Here is a 16,034-nt window from a genome sequence, read left to right on the forward strand (position 1 = left end):
ATGAGGTGGTTAATATTCCAGGACAAGATGAAAACACGCACTCATAGAAGGCCCCTTAGATTCAAATGAACCAATGTTCCTTTGATCTATTTCAATATTCTGGGTGGAGAAGCAATGATGGAACTCTGACCTCAAAACTCAAGCCTTACAACCTACAATCTGTTTATGCCTCACAATTAAATTTTCTTGGCGAAGAAATGGTATGGTTTCTAAATGTTTGGTGATGTTTCTGTTAAAAAGAACTTAGTTGGGTGTTTCCCCTTTTAACAACAGGTGTGTGATTCCTTAATGCTATTTTTACAATGGATGGTCTTTGCGTCTGCATCAACTATATCATCTAATTATTTGGACTTACCACAGTAACCAGCACAGCAGTAGAAACAAGAAAGTCTTAACACTGTAACAAGATCTGTCGATATCTTCACCCATTTAGCTGTGGACCATCAAAACGCCATTCAACAATAATTCATTGGTAAATGCATCCATCATATGCATTGAAGATTGGGTCTTGTTGCATGAATATCAATTCATATGCAACTTGAAAAGCAAAATTATGCTAACAGATGAGGCCATCGTGAAGCTGAATTCCTACTTGGGTTGGGCATCTTTCTCCACCTAGCATTAGGTCTCATGTTATTGTTCCTCTATTTCCTGAGCTCAGGTGCTTTTTCCTACAAAGCAAAAAGGAAGAAGAAATAAAGAAGCATATTTTCAATAGAAAGGTTTATCAAACTTGTATACTTTTTCATGGTTGGAATTTTAATACCAACCATTTTTCAATCCTTATTACAAAAGGAACAAAACAAGTTTTATTAAGTTCATCACTTCTTCAAAACAGCTACATGCTCATAATTTCTGACAAAGCCAGACCAATCATGACAAGCATTATTTTCCTCTGTGGATTCTACAATACAGCCTGCTTGGATTCATTGATTTTTATTTTAATTTTTCCGAGGAAAATGGTGTTTTTCAGGAAAAGCCATTTTTAGAATACAATGAGAATAAAGAAAAGGAAAGATGGACAGTGACCATGTTGCTCATATGGCTCAACAGCACATGTGGCACATGTAGGGCGTTTGAAGATGGGAGTGGCACATGTTGCACATGTAGGGTGTTCAAAGATGGGAGTGGCACACATTGCACATGACACATTGGGGTGTATGGCACATTGAAACACAGGTCACTAAAAAGATGGGCGATGGCACATGCTCCATGTCAAGCAATGGCACACGTGTGGTGCTTTCAGATGCATTGGGGCACATTGGCACATTTGGGGCACTTGGATGCATGCACATGTAGGGAACTTAGAAGATGAACAGCTGCACAAGTGACTATCATTTGGGGCACTTCATAAAATAATGAGGTCATTTCCTCTCATTTCCATCAATTTCTTAGAAATGGCGTTTCTTAAGTTTGGGCAAGGAAACGAAAAAAGGGGCATTTTTCAGGAAATAAAGGGAAATGGATGTCTTTCTCGAAAAAATTACAAAAACAACCAACGGAAATGATGTTTCCTCAACTTATATGTCAATGAATCCAAACAAGCCATAGAGAATTATGAACTGAAAGTCTTACTTACTTGGGTGCCCCCCGTTGGGGAAGATTCATGCAACTATAGTCAGGGTAATCAGATGCACTATAGAAGTAAGGAGAACATAGAACTAGGGCTCCAACTTGGTTGTGGGTCAACCCGAACCCAATTGAACCAACCCAAGTTAAGGTCAGGTTGTCAAGGTCCTCGGGTCAGCTTTGGGTTGGAAAAAGCCACCCTGTGTTGAAATCAGGTTGGATTCAACTTGAGAAATTCATGTCCGGTTAGGTTGGGTTGGGAATAATCACAAGTAATTGAGTCGGGTCGGGTTGGATCAAGCATAAAGGAATTCGGGTTAGGCCCCTCAGGTTGGAAGTCGGGTCTGGTCGGGTTGGGTTGGCTCCAGGTCGACCTTTAACCCGACCCAACCTGCCTGAGTTGCACCCCTACTTAGAATGAGTACCTTACTACACAATATATGATCAAACAAACCATGGATCAAAATTCACTACAGACAACTCTGCCTTCTAAAGGATGGGTAGAAGTAATTTTCTGTTAGTTTTTGTGACTTACTGATATTTCATCAAATCTCAGGAATTAAGGTGTTTCCTCTTTAGTATAAAAACTTAAAACTTGGCTCAGACTACATGATGGTGCAAGCCTGCATCATCATTCACTCAAAACTCAGTCAAGAACTAGATCGAGTTTTGCAACTTTAAATAGCTTTTAGTCTTAATCAGGTGGAATTAATTGAGCAAGTTTTCTGAGTACTGTGTCAAGTTTGTAAACACCGGTTCCATTCATTTTGCTGAAAATAGAGTAGATGTAATTTTCTTTTTCTTATCGTTCTCTCTTTCTGTTTCTTTTCTTTCTTTCTTTTTTTTTATTGGTGGAGAAACCAGAGAAAATGGTAATTTGTATAGAAGCCTCACCCCAAACTAGACGCAACTTCAGTGCAAGTTCTGTAATGGATCTCCTGTCTGCAGGATCACAGAAATCCATGGCAGCTGCTTCCTGTATTGCTGACAAGAACTCCCTCCTGGCTTTTGGGGACATAACGAGGTAATCGGGCTTCCTTGTAGTGCTTAAATCCACCACCTGAATTTACGAAGAATGAAAAAGAAAACGTTAGATCATTGACAAAAAATGCCCTCTATGTATAATTTGATATGTTGAGCTCATGCCTGCAAGTACATTGTCCCATTGTTAGAGAGAGAGAGAGAGAGAGAGAGAGAGAGAGAGAGAGCCATCTAGTTAACAGAAAAACACGCATAGAGAAACCTGCACAACTAACAAGAGTTCCAGTGCAATAATAGATACAGATGGAAGAACAAAGTGTGAAATGCTGCAACAACAAAATTCGGGTTCGGGAGAGTGTCTCTTTTAATATGTAAACAAGCATAAATAGGTAGGAAGCGGGAGAGTCCAAAGCAGGAATTCAAAGTGGGAGCAGCACTTAGTTAGAAGGGCCCTTCTACTAAGCTTCCATTGAAGTCTACATTACAAATGGTATACCAGTATTAACTACACAGTACACCAAGTGGAACAGGCAATACAGGATGCCAACTCAGCCCTAGAAAAAACCATATTGGCTCATTTAATCTGACTCAACACAAGTAAAAAGCACAAAAAGGAAGAAATACTGAAAACTACATTAAAACGGCATAGTGCAAGTGCTGCCCTCCATCCCTTCCTTTACATCCGCATGCACGCACACAGAAGAAAAAGAAAAGAAAAGAAGAAGAAGAAGAAGAAGAAGAAGAAGAAAAGACAGACAAGTATGTGAGAAAAAGAAATCACATGTTGTTGTCTTTTATGGAAGTTTCACATATGACTCAACCAAGTCTCATGGCCTCATGTAAATCAGCTGATGTATATGCAATACAGCAAAGCAATCAGCTTTGGACTAGCTACCATTCGAACTCAATTACTTGTAAACCAGACAACTTGAATCAACAATAGGCTCAGATAACTTTTATTCCTAGGCAACCAGTCACAACCTTTGTTTGGTAGCACAAGATAGAAAATATGAGCTAGGCCAAAAAGAAATGCAAGCTAACCTTTTATTTACATAATTACCTGATGCAACCAAGGGATAATGGAGTCCAGAAACCTTTGATCTAGCAGGTTTGATGCCAGAGTCCGGAGAATTTGACCAGCTGTCTCATGTGATAACCTTTCCAATACTGGGCCCGTTCTATCCATAAGCTCTATTAGAACTAGAACATCACCAGAGCTGAGAGCCTCAACAAATGCAGCCTCGAGGTCCCCAGTGCCAAGAAAATCTTTAACACGTTTCCACAAGCTATTCTTACTTTCTAAAATATTTTGCTTGTTGTTAGCAGTACGAGCCAAAGCAGTGCGGTCTGCGGTTCTAATAGATTGACAGTTCCTCTTGCTTTGATTTCCATGATCTATGTTCTTTTCATTCCCATTGGATAATGGATTTCTGACCATATTTACTGTGGGGTCCCTCCACAGCTCCACTCCTTGTTTGACTGAAGTGCTTGATCTGCTCTTTGTGAATGTAGTTTCCTCCCATAGCTCTCTACTTTTCAAAGACAATGATGACATTCTATAACTTGTATCCACAGATGGCCGAGGAGTGCAATTAGAGAGTCTAGGAGATGAAGAGATACTCTGGCTGTTCTTGAAATGCTTGGAGCTGGCCATGTTAGAATGGTTCCTGCTGCCAGTAAGATCTTGTGCTATTGTATCAACTGTGTGCTCTAGACCAAGCACCTTTGACTGCAACATAGTCAAGCCATCCATGGTGCTCCCCATAAAAGCCTGAGCAATACGAGAAGAAGAAAAGGAAAAAGATTAGAAGAAGAAGATTAAGGGTCGTTTGGAACCATGATTTTGGGGGGATTTGAGGGGGTTTCAAATCCCCTGGTTGTTTGGCACCATAAAGTAACTAGGGGTTTCAAATCCCCTCAAAGAGGGGGTTTGAAATCCGCGGTGATAGCTTGGATTGCATCTAAAATCCTTCCAAGAGTTGCATGTGTAATATGTGTGTCACTAGAGTATTAAACTATTGGGCACATGGCCCACTAATGATATCCCAAAGCAACTAGATTATCAATTGCATCACTATAATTACTTTAATATGATGATCAGCAACGTCCAAACATTGTCCATTTAAATCAACAGTTAAAAATCGTTGGTTAGTCAATCGGACATGATCTTGTGCTTGTGGCCCATCTGAGACTTGGAATTTCATCGTTTTCGGGCAAAACATATATTTCAGCGGGCTCATTATAACCATTGTGTCAAACATTACATACATTCAATAATTAGAGATATTAAAGTTGATTTAGTAATTAAATTCAAACCCCTGTAAATATACCATGCATAGCTACTTTTGGATTAAAGTTGATTTCCAATCCAGGGTGTCAAACACAATAGGAGGATTTCAGATCCAGGGAGTTCCAAATCCGCGCTCCCAAATGGGCCCTAAGGCCCACGGGCATGCCATTCTGGCTACGCACAAATATCATCTATATGAAATGTGAATGGTGTTAAAGAATTTACCAGAAACAGAGATTGAAATAGAAGTATTTAGCATTTAAGTGAGCATGAGACAACAGAGAGGAAACATCTTTAATAAAACCCACAGAATGCGACAAACATTTACTTGTACGTATTCAAGAACTTCCCTGGTCAACACTAGGTCTCTTTATTTGTCCATTTGGTTCAGATATTTATAGCTCACCCACAGAAAAGCCAAGTTGTGTTGTCAGGTGTGGCCTAGGTCACTGGACCAGTTCTACTCACCACCAAATAGCTGGAGCAGACTCGCACCAATAATAGATCTATATCATGGGCCAAGAAAAGAAAACATATCACAACAGTTAAGTATCTAACTTCCTTTCCTTTTTCATCCAGAGTGGAATAAGCTCCAAACTAATACACTGAGGATAGTCCAGAGTCAACACTATAACTTAGCTACCAGCAATGTTTTGAATATTGGTATTGTATTGGGCTATCAGCCAATATAACCATATCATAGCCGCATTAGTTCCGTATAATACAGGATACGGGTCTGCATCAGCCTGTTATGAAAAAACTAGACCCCATCGGCACCGATACATCGAACGCATGTCAGTCAAACAAATACAGGCTTAAATAGCCACAATTGGCTCCCATTTTCCACTTTTCCCCTTTTTTCTTCTCCTTTAAATTTTCTACAGGTCGGGTATTGTTTCAAGGCCATTTCTGGCCAGATCAAAAGCTATTTCGAAGATCAAAACAAGCTTTTTTGCCTCAAATCAAAGGATTGAATCCCAGGTACCTGATTTGGAGAAAATTAAAAAAGGTCAAATTTTTATTTATTCTTGCTGGAATCAGTTGTCAAAATCCTACGATTTACAATTTGAGTCGAATCTGAAGCAAAACGATTTGAATTATACCTTGAAACCCTTTTCATATGAATCCTACGATTTATGATTCAAATTATACTTTTTCTCAACTATTTTAATTTTTAAGCTTCACTTGGCTTTGTTTTATGTTTTTAAAATTGGTAGAGGCTTTAAGAATTGTTTAGAAAAAACATTTCAAAAAAAATTGAAAAAAGAATCATTTAGAAAAGGTAAATTGTGTTATTTTGTTCTTTCTAAGAGTTTAAATGATATATATTCTCTTCAAGGTTAAATCATAGAGCTTTTTTTTTAATGATTTCCTACATCTTAACTAGTTAAAACACCAAATTGATGTATGACTTATCCAGAATGTTTTTTTGGATGGTCACAATCCAGTTGACTTGTGTGTATTGTGGAATTATGATTAGAAATCAAAATATCTTTTTTCGTCGGTCTACAAAATCAAATTTCGCTTTCCCAACATGATTCCACGTTCAAGAAAGGTAACAAGAACATATATTACTAAAGGATACTTATATGTTTTTAAGGAAAATTTCTTAAAAGACAGGAAAAAAAAAAGAAGAAGAAGTAAAGATGAATGACATGATATTACTTGGTGCATATTGATGGCAAAAGGATGATTGATGAGTTTTTAATTTTTAATTTTTAATTTTCATATTTTTTTCTAAATTTTAAGAAAATAATTATAAATAAATAAATAAATAAATAAACCTTACCATTTATGATACAATTAGCAATTTGATATAACTCAACTCCTATTACGATTTGCGATACGAAAACGATTTTGACAACATTAGCTGGAATCAAGTCAAATCAGCATGAGAACCCCAAATCGATCAAATCATGCTTCATTTGTGTTTGATTTAGTGATTTCTACAATTTCTTTTCAATGTACAATGGTATTTTTTGAAATTTTCAGAAAAAATAAATTTAAAAACTTTTTTACACTAATTGTTCTAATGATGCATGAAGAGTATTTTGATACTAATATACTATAGGTCTACATATTTCGGAGATGCACTTCTAAAAAAAATTTACAACAAATTTTTTTTTCGTATTTTCGGGCTATTTTTGGGGAATTTTCTGAAAGATTTAAGGTTTTTTTTTTTTTTTTCCAAAATAAGCTTTAGGAAAATGAATCTAATCTTAGATCTAGGTAAATACATGTTGATGAGGACATCATGTCACGTACACCCTTACGTACGTATCAGAGGAAGTGGGCCGCACCGATTTCCCTGTGGCTAGGCAAGTACCTGCGATTGTGCTGAAGACCTCATGTGCATGTGCGAGCATCTGGAAGACCCCACATTGGAAAGATGCACATATGTTGCTTTATGGAGTGATCCAGACCGTTGGATCGGAGGGACGCGACAATCAGGCCATTGGATTGCATGGATCACATGATCAAGCCATTGATTGTTGATCGTCCACATCAGTTTTAGACTTTATCATATTTTAGGATTTAATTTTTTATTATTTTATATTTGGACACATTATGAGAGTTTTAGTTGATTTTATTTAGACTGGCTATTTTCGTTAAAATTCACAAGATGGAGATTATTGTAAATTTTGAAACTTCTTGGATCTATAAAAATAAGGGGGGCATGTGACCTCTCTTCCATTGGATTTTGCGATATATATATATGTGTGTGTGTGTGTGTGTGAGAAAAACTCTTGCTTTCTTCTCTCATCCTCATGCGATTTGAAGATACTTCCATGTGATTTGAAAGGAAGATTGGTGCAAGGCTAATCTTCATCAACGGAGGTGCAAGGTCTCTATTTATCCCCACACCATCTTCTCTTTTCTTCCCCATCCGGGTATTTTCTTCAGATTCTTCATTCTCTCCATCTCAGATCTTCATCTTCTCCTAAACCTTACTTTCTCATACCCATCCACAATCCAAACCCTAACCGACCTACGCCACACGTGTGACCGTATGGCTACACATGTGAATCCCACATTCCCCTTTTGGTTTCCCACCATCATTATATCAAAACCCCTTTCTTCCATCCCCGAAACCCTAACTCTAAACCTAAACTTCCTAATTTCCCAAATTATCCAAACCTTAATTTTCACCCTGGGTTGTATTAGGCTTCCTATTTTGAAATAGACTATACCCTATGCTAATTGGATGTCCTTACATCCATTAGATCTTAGTTTCTTTTTATTTAATGATCTTGTGTTACGATGTTGGTAGCATAGGTCAGAATTATGCATGATTTTCTTTTAATTTTCATGTTATTTGTGATGAATATAGCGATGTTTGTGTTTTTTTGTTAAATATCTTAATTCGGTTATTTGATCTCACATGTTACTTAGTTCATGCATCAGTCCTGCATCACATTTTCTTTAAACATAGATCTACTGTTGGTGCTAGATTTTAATTTATTTTTTATATTTTCAGGCATTTTTTAGGCATTGTTCAAATCTCTCTTCTTCTTTTTTTTCCAAATTTTCTTCGGGAGAACAATAGATTTAGGTTGTTTCAACATATACGTACATTATTTGATCCTAAATCTACAATTGCTGTGGGATTTTAATTTATTTTTGTATTTTTCGGGCCATTTTCACCACTTTTAGGCATTTTTAGATTTATTCTTCTATTTTTTTTTTTTCAAAATTTCTTCGGGGAATGATATATTTAGGTTGTTTAAACATAAATATAAGTTATTTGAACATAAATCTACATTTTATATGCTATATTTTATTTTTAATGTATTTTCGCCCTGTTTTTTACAATTTCCAAAACAAATAATATTTTTTTAAAATATAAATTGTTGATGCATGTAATAAATTGATATGATATATTATTCATGTTTGAATATAAATTGTTGATGTATGTTATAAACCACATGATTGATATGATATACTATTAATAGGTTATAGGCAGCGTTCGAAGTATCAGTATCGCTACAAGTTTCGTTTGCCAGGGATATAGAAACAATATCTTTATCGTTGATAATATCGCCGATTCTTGAAAATGCAGGGAAACATAGGGAAAACAGTGGAATTTTTAATAAAACTTCAGGAGATACCAGTGTTATCGACACCGCTATCGGTGTTATCAGTATCGCCAAGCTGGAGATACAGTTAATATCGGGGATATTTTTATAATATCAGGGATTCTTCAAATAATGGTTATAGGTTACAGACTTACAACATATGATACATCAACATAGCTTTTTACAGACTTACAACATATGATACATAAAAAAAATAAAAATAAAAATGATAAATTCTAGGATATCTCCTTTTTTTTTCCTATTTTTATCATCTTTTTGTGTTTTTCTGTTTTTTATACTAAAAAAATTATGTCCTACTCCTATACAGTCTTATACAAGCCGATATTGATACGCGGCACTATATCATATCAGTTTTTTACCAGGCCGATGCACCCACCAATACCAATATTCGGAACCGTGCCTACTAGAGGTAGGAGGGGTGGTGTAGAAGAGAGGAGAAACAAAAAGAAAACAATAAGCCATTTTAAAGTACTTAAGAATCACGAAATTTTATACCAGAAGCAAAGCTCTAATTAGTTGGGATAAGGCTTAGATGATGGTGATGGGTATTTAGTGATCACAAAATTCTATAGTAGGAGCATTGCCTGAAGGACAAGATTCGTGCAATTATATAGCACATGATAGAAGGCATTGACATCCAATGGAGCCAAAGCAAAATACCTGTATGAGATCCAGTAAGTTCGATTGCTTGGTCTCAATCTCCAAGAGTTTCTGTCGGATGAAAGCCAATTCATTTGTGTAGTGTAGACAACAGCCATGTACACCTCGTGAGCTCAATTCAGTAACTGTTGAATCAAGACTCTTACGCTCCTGCATCCTTCGCAGACTAATATGATCTTCGGTATCAATTTCTTCAGCTGGAGACCTTTGATTCATCCCCATTGCCTTCAATGAATTGCCCTCCTCATGACAGCTATGGGCAACTGTCACTTCCTTAGTCTCAAAACTACCACTTACAATATCTGACATGGAAGAACACTCTGGTTTATCATCCATTGGCACATAATCATACCCAGTATTTTGAACCCTCTTTGCATCTGTACTTGCTCTTTCAAAAGTCTTAGTAACACAACTGCCCTCAGATTCTTCATTATGGGCATCAGCTAAAGAAACAGTAAGAGTCTTTGGAAGTGCTATCTCAATATGCCAATCATTTGTTTTAGAATGATGAGGACTCTGCACATAATTCAGACATGTTTTCCTGACAGCTAAAGGAGTCCTTTTCTTCGTTGAGCTGGTAGAAATGCCACTTACAGCAGAGCGTGAAGAAACTTTTCCTAGAGGGTTATCTTTCCACCCACCATCACTAGCACTAGTAAGATCAGCATAGTCACCTCCACAGAAATTTTCTGGCAGAAGTGTCAAATATTTAAGATTTAAAAAAAAATGAAAAAACCACCTCTTGCTATAAATGGTACATATTAGTTTTTGAGGGGTAAATCAGACTATTTTCAAAGGAAAATTTGTAACCATTTCAAATAATTCGCCATCAAACCTTTTGTTGAGGATCCAGCTTCTGAAGGTTCAGGATAATCGGATCCTGGGAGACTTTTCCAATACTGTATAGCTTGCATAACTGAATCCCTAACCGGTTTAACCTGTAGAACGTAATACGAATCAACTAAGGATGCTAGAATTGATCCTTTGTGAAGGAACCAAACCCACAAACACTATGGGTATATTGAATTGCACTGACCTTATCAAATCGGCAGGATTCAAGTGAAAGAATGCAGGAAGCCCTGAAAGACACCAGCAGAGATCCGCAACTTGCAGCAAGACCTGCCAATGCCACAGATGCAGCTTTTCGTGTTGTCCAGTCATTGCTTTTAAGAGTTTCCTGGATGCTAGTTATTGCTGCAGATAACGCATGTCCAGTTGAAGCACCCCCTGCCTGAAATGTTGAGAAAAGCATTAGAAAGTAAAGCATTTGGGTACAACCAGAAACAGGTATATAAGGACATGAGCTCATCGGAAGCACCTAAAGATGGTTACTGACTGAAGAAAACAGATTATCAACCTGCCTCTTCTATGGGCAAGTGATAGTCAAGCAAAAGGAATCAGGCAAGGTCCAACAGTACAATCACTTCATGGGATCAAGCAATCTTCTCTACAATCATAGAGGAGGAGAAATGCCAATGTGATTTTCTCGATTTTAATATTGTGGAGAAATGCAGGTATTCTTGTGCAATTATTTTAGTTTTTTTCAGTAGAGTTAATTGGTCTTGGTGGAAACTGGAAAGTGATGAACCTTTACAATCGAATCCACAGAAGTAAACAATAGATGTTGGGTAAATATTGAAGACCAAGGACCAGTTCTTTGTGAAATTAGAGGTTTCTCAATACCATTATAAATAACGACACCAAAATACAGAGAAAATAAAATAAAAAAGGAGTGCAAATTAGATATCACACTGACAATTAGTTTCTAACAGAGAAATGTGCCGATTCATGAAGAAAGAGCAACACCTAGGTAAAACTGTAAAAGTCTATCAGGCCAACTTTAAAATGTCGGAAATATATTGGAGACTAAATCAGAAAAATCATAGGAGAAGCAGATTGAATCATACCCTAAAGTCACATGCTAAAGCTTCAGATTCTTTCAACTTTTTTGGATGATCAACAAATAATAGACAAGGCCTACAATTTGAGAGACAGGATTCATGAAGCCAACATAAAATAGCTGGGACCAGTCTATGATGATGATGATGATGATGATGATGATACAACTGGAGACACAGGATTCATGAAGCCAACATCAAATACCGGCTAAATCACCATTATCAATCAAAAGGATGCATAAAATACTCAGCAACAAGAAGAATATGATAAGTCCAAATAGATGACATTGTTTTCAATAGTTTAACATTGTGGGATTCATGAAGCCAACATCAAATACCAGCTAAATCACCATTATCAATCAAAAGGATGCATAAAATACTCGCGAACAAGAAGAATATGATAAGTCCAAATAGATGACAGTATTTTAAATAGTTTAACGTTGTGGCATGTCACTTGAGCTACATAATATGGCTTAGCCTTAACACTATGGAGCTTAGCTTAGCCTTCAAACTACATAGCCTGTGAAAATAGCTTAAGTAGCATGTTACCTACGCTACACACTACGAAGCCTATGCTACACGCTATATAGTCTACGCTACAAGTTATTTTTCAGTAAAACAGAAAAATCCATTAATGTTGTCAATGATTTTTTACATTTTTATTTTCAGTAAAAATCAGCTAATGTTTTCAATGATTTTAGTAATAGAAGTAACAATATTGAATTAGTTTTGTAGCTATTTCCAATGTTGTCAAATCGCATATAATCGCATAAGCCATCAGCCCGGGTTGATCGCTTATGCCATTGCATAATCGCATAAGCGATCACTCAAGCTTATGGCTTTTTTAAAAAATAAAAATAAGTCGAAAAAAGGGTAAATTTTGGAGGAAAAAATCATAAAAAAATTCAATTTTTTAAAACGAAAACTATGTCTAATTACTACAAGTGATTGGATTGAATTTATTTACCTATTTCATTTGGTTTGACTTAGTGTTTCAAATAGCATTTATAGCATATGCTACGTCGTAGCCACAACACTACGTAGTGTAGCAAAATAGCGTAACTCCCCTGTTGCATACGCGACAGCTACATGCTATGTAGCGGTCGTAGCATACGCTACAATGTTTTTTTTTTAAAGCTTTGTTTGTTAAAAATGGTGTAAAACTCACATCACATCATGAAAAGATTAAAATGTAAAGTTAAAATCAAACCTTTCTTTTTTTACTGTCACTTAAAATGGTGATGATCCTTTGTTAAAGTTGGTGTGGAACTCACACATTAAAAAACCTTTAAAGCTAAACTTAAAAGAAAAAGGGTTTCAAATGCATTGATGACATTTGTTTTGTACTTGATACTCTTAACCTATGGGATTTTTATTTCTTTTCCATACATGTGGGTTGTGACTTTTAGTTTCAATTAGACTATTAATTAAAGCGGTTTTCTTAGAAAATTGTTGACATGATAATTATTTGATTTGGTTTATAACTTTAAATACTGAATTGGCTTTTGATAAGTGATAATTATCTTATTTGGTTTATAACTTTAAATATCTAGATTGGCTTTTGATAAGTGACAATTAACAACTTTTTTGAACATGCTTATATTTGAAAAATGAATCATCTTTTAAGCATTTCTATATTTTTTGTGAACATGCTTATTCTTGAAAAACAAAAAATCATTTAGGCATTTTTATATTTTTTGCTCTTTTTTTTTCTTACTATTTATCATGTATTCCCTATTTTTAAATACAAAAAAATAGAAGTATCGTATAGCTCACGGCTACATGCTGCGCTATTTACACTACACACTACAAAAGGCTGAACACTACACAACACGCTACCGCTATTTAAAACATTGGTTTGACTCTTAGACCATTTATACATTGAGTTATACTATATATAACAAAACAAATTTAAACAATCAACAAGTTACACTAAGAAAGAATTATTTATTAAAGACTACAAACATAGAAATTGTATTGATAACTTGAATCTTGATGAGTTGATGAACACAATACAAGTTACAACTTACAATTTACAACTTATTACAATCTACAAGAAATTTGACCGTTGGTTATGCCATCGCATGCTAGATTATAACATGGTTATGCAATTATGGCATCGCAGAACCATGGAATACTTCCTACATTGCACATGCGATTGTGTGATCACACATGACAACACTGGCTATTTCTTTATCTTTATACTTAATGTTTGGCCTATTTTTTCTATTACGTAAGGTTGTCTTTGGTTGCATCAAATATCATGAAATTTCATTGTTAGTAAGTCTAGTTTGATGCAAAATATCATAAAACTCCATGATATTTGGTGCAATCAAGCGCAACCTTAATTAAAAATCTAGAAGTTCTGCTCCATGCTACATTGCGTATGCACTTCAAAGGGGTGAACACTACACTACATGTTATTTGCTATTTAAAACATTGAATGGATCATATCCTAACATCCATTGTAAAATGTTATCCACTTTCTAATATGCCCTTCTATTTTATTTTATATGAATTATATTGAGCATTCAAACGAATCAGATGCTGAAAAGCAGTTTCACCGCTTCAGCATGTTCCATGCATTCAGTTTCATCTCCCTTCAAAATGTAATATGAATTAAATATAAAATCAATAACAAACATCTGAAGCAAAGTAATTTAATTTATAGATTGAATGTACAATTCATGGGAATGTTTATTTTTAATCAAACAAGGTTCGAGTTGAATCGTGATTCAATTTATATAGAAAAAATGGAAACATAACTGAACCATCAAATCAATAGGATTCAGTCAACGAGCTTTGCTGAGCGCACATGCGTCTGCAATAAAGCTTGTGTACATGCCACAAATGTGTCAACATGACATATACATACAAGGTCTAATCCATCCTTCAGGTTGGTCCAACCTTGTACATGTTTTCCCAAAAATAAAATCTGGTCCAATCAGCATGTGGGCCCTGGAAACAGATGGATGGTTAAGAAAACTTCGTCCAAGTTTTTCAGAGTCGTAAATTAGTTTTGCAAATTGTAGCCCACCTGACCAGTGGATCAACCAGATTCTTGGGATAGGTCGAAAATATAGTGGTGCATCTCTGATGGATGGATTGGATCTCGCACGTATGTGCCATGCCAGAAGATGTGTGCCATGTACAAAAGCTTTATTGCACACACGTTTGTGCTACTCGAGCAAATCTCTTGGTCAGCAATGCATAGAGCAACAAAACAACCTGAATAATGCTTCTAATCAACTCGATGAGTGCTGGCTTGGCCATGAAGTGTTGATTTTTAAGCAACTTGATGATGCGAGTCAACATCCGCAGCAAAAGTGCAACTGGAGGATCATTGGCAGTGTCAATGACCTTAGCCAAACACAATGCACAGCCAGACTGCACCTGCCTGTTCTGTTCACCCAGAGCTTCAAACAGAGGCTTCACTAATGCAACAAAAGGCCCATCGCCTTCACCACTGCAGTTGCTTATCTTCGAAGCCAGAACACCCACCGTCTCCACACAGGTATCCTTCACAGCAGAATCCGGATCCTTGAGGCGTTTGACAATGCTGCCTATCATCTTCCCAAGGTGAGGGCCCAGAAGCGCACCATGGAACCTGGCTAATGTACCCATTATCCTCACGCATTCCTTCCGAACAGCACTCTTCTGCTCTGAGTCAGTCTCGATAACACATGAAAGAAATGGTACGGCCTGTTCTGGATTTAATCCTTCAGCAATTCTCTCCAGTTCCTCAGCCCCAATCTGGTATGTGTCTCGATCTGCAAGCTTGTTCAGAGCAAGAACCACCCGATGTTTAAGCTCGAAAATCACCTGCTGTGGGTTGACCCGGCTGCCCACTTTCCCCCTTGAATGCATATGGGACTTCATCCTTGGCACTCCAAAGGACGACAATTGAATTTCTATTGGTTCAATGGATTTCTTAGAGCAGAACGGGGCTCCAACCTTAATTGGATCATCTCAAAATTACAAGCCCCAAATCACTAACAAATCACAAATCTGAAGGGCTTAGAAGAACAACAGAGGGCTACATGAAAGACCCAAATCTAATAAGATACCCATAAGCATTGTAGATGATATCATGAACTCCCTCTTCCATAAAGGCCTACAGTCATCACAACCATAACCAATGCCGTTAATTTCATACAAAGTGAATCAGTGACATGTCTACTAGAAGAGAACAACCAGGAAAAACAGTACAGCAAAATGAGGAGAAACATCTGACCAACACTAATCCCGTGTTTGGATGTACAATCGACTTAAATCTGGAGCGCAAATAACCAAACCAAGTTGTGATTCCGTTCAATCTAAGTTTGACGCGAAACAAAAACAACTATAATTAAAGATAGAGAAATAACCAACTAATTCTAAAACTAACTCATCCAGTTTCTTTCATCTTTGTTATCTCAATCAAAGTCAAATTCACATCAGCCTAAAGAGTACCAACTTGGATTTTAAACAAGGAAAAAGACATTACCAATAGGGAAGAGGATGACATGGGTACTGAATCTGATCCAAGAGAGAGAGAGA

The 16,034-nt window shown here is 36.5% G+C and overlaps 1 protein-coding gene across 1 annotated transcript; it reads right to left on the bottom strand.

The window, feature by feature from the left end:
• Window positions 1-391: 391 nt before the first annotated feature.
• Window positions 392-15,535, bottom strand: LOC131256577 (TORTIFOLIA1-like protein 2). Its single transcript, XM_058257478.1, has 7 exons — window positions 14,724-15,535; window positions 10,634-10,828; window positions 10,433-10,535; window positions 9,598-10,286; window positions 3,611-4,321; window positions 2,464-2,629; window positions 392-671 (listed from the first exon to the last, which is right to left on the bottom strand). Exons 1-7 carry the CDS (start codon window positions 15,372-15,374, stop codon window positions 658-660), a joined length of 2,529 nt encoding a protein of 842 aa, XP_058113461.1. The 5' UTR covers window positions 15,375-15,535; the 3' UTR covers window positions 392-657.
• Window positions 15,536-16,034: the final 499 nt, after the last annotated feature.

Source organism: Magnolia sinica, chromosome 9 (genome assembly GCF_029962835.1).
Source record: "Magnolia sinica isolate HGM2019 chromosome 9, MsV1, whole genome shotgun sequence".
Classification (NCBI taxonomy): Eukaryota; Viridiplantae; Streptophyta; class Magnoliopsida; order Magnoliales; family Magnoliaceae; genus Magnolia; species Magnolia sinica.

What these genes read in the sequence shown, in the direction of transcription:
- LOC131256577 (XM_058257478.1), bottom strand. Translation starts at nt 15,374, where the DNA reads ATGAAGTCCCATATGCATTCAAGGGGGAAAGTGGGCAGCCGGGTCAAC. An exon ending in TGATTAGAAGCATTATTCAG is followed by an intron (nt 10,829 to 14,723) that starts GTTGTTTTGTTG and finishes TCAACATTTCAG; the next exon opens with GCAGGGGGTGCTTCAACTGG. An exon ending in AGCTGGATCCTCAACAAAAG is followed by an intron (nt 10,287 to 10,432) that starts GTTTGATGGCGA and finishes CACTTCTGCCAG; the next exon opens with AAAATTTCTGTGGAGGTGAC.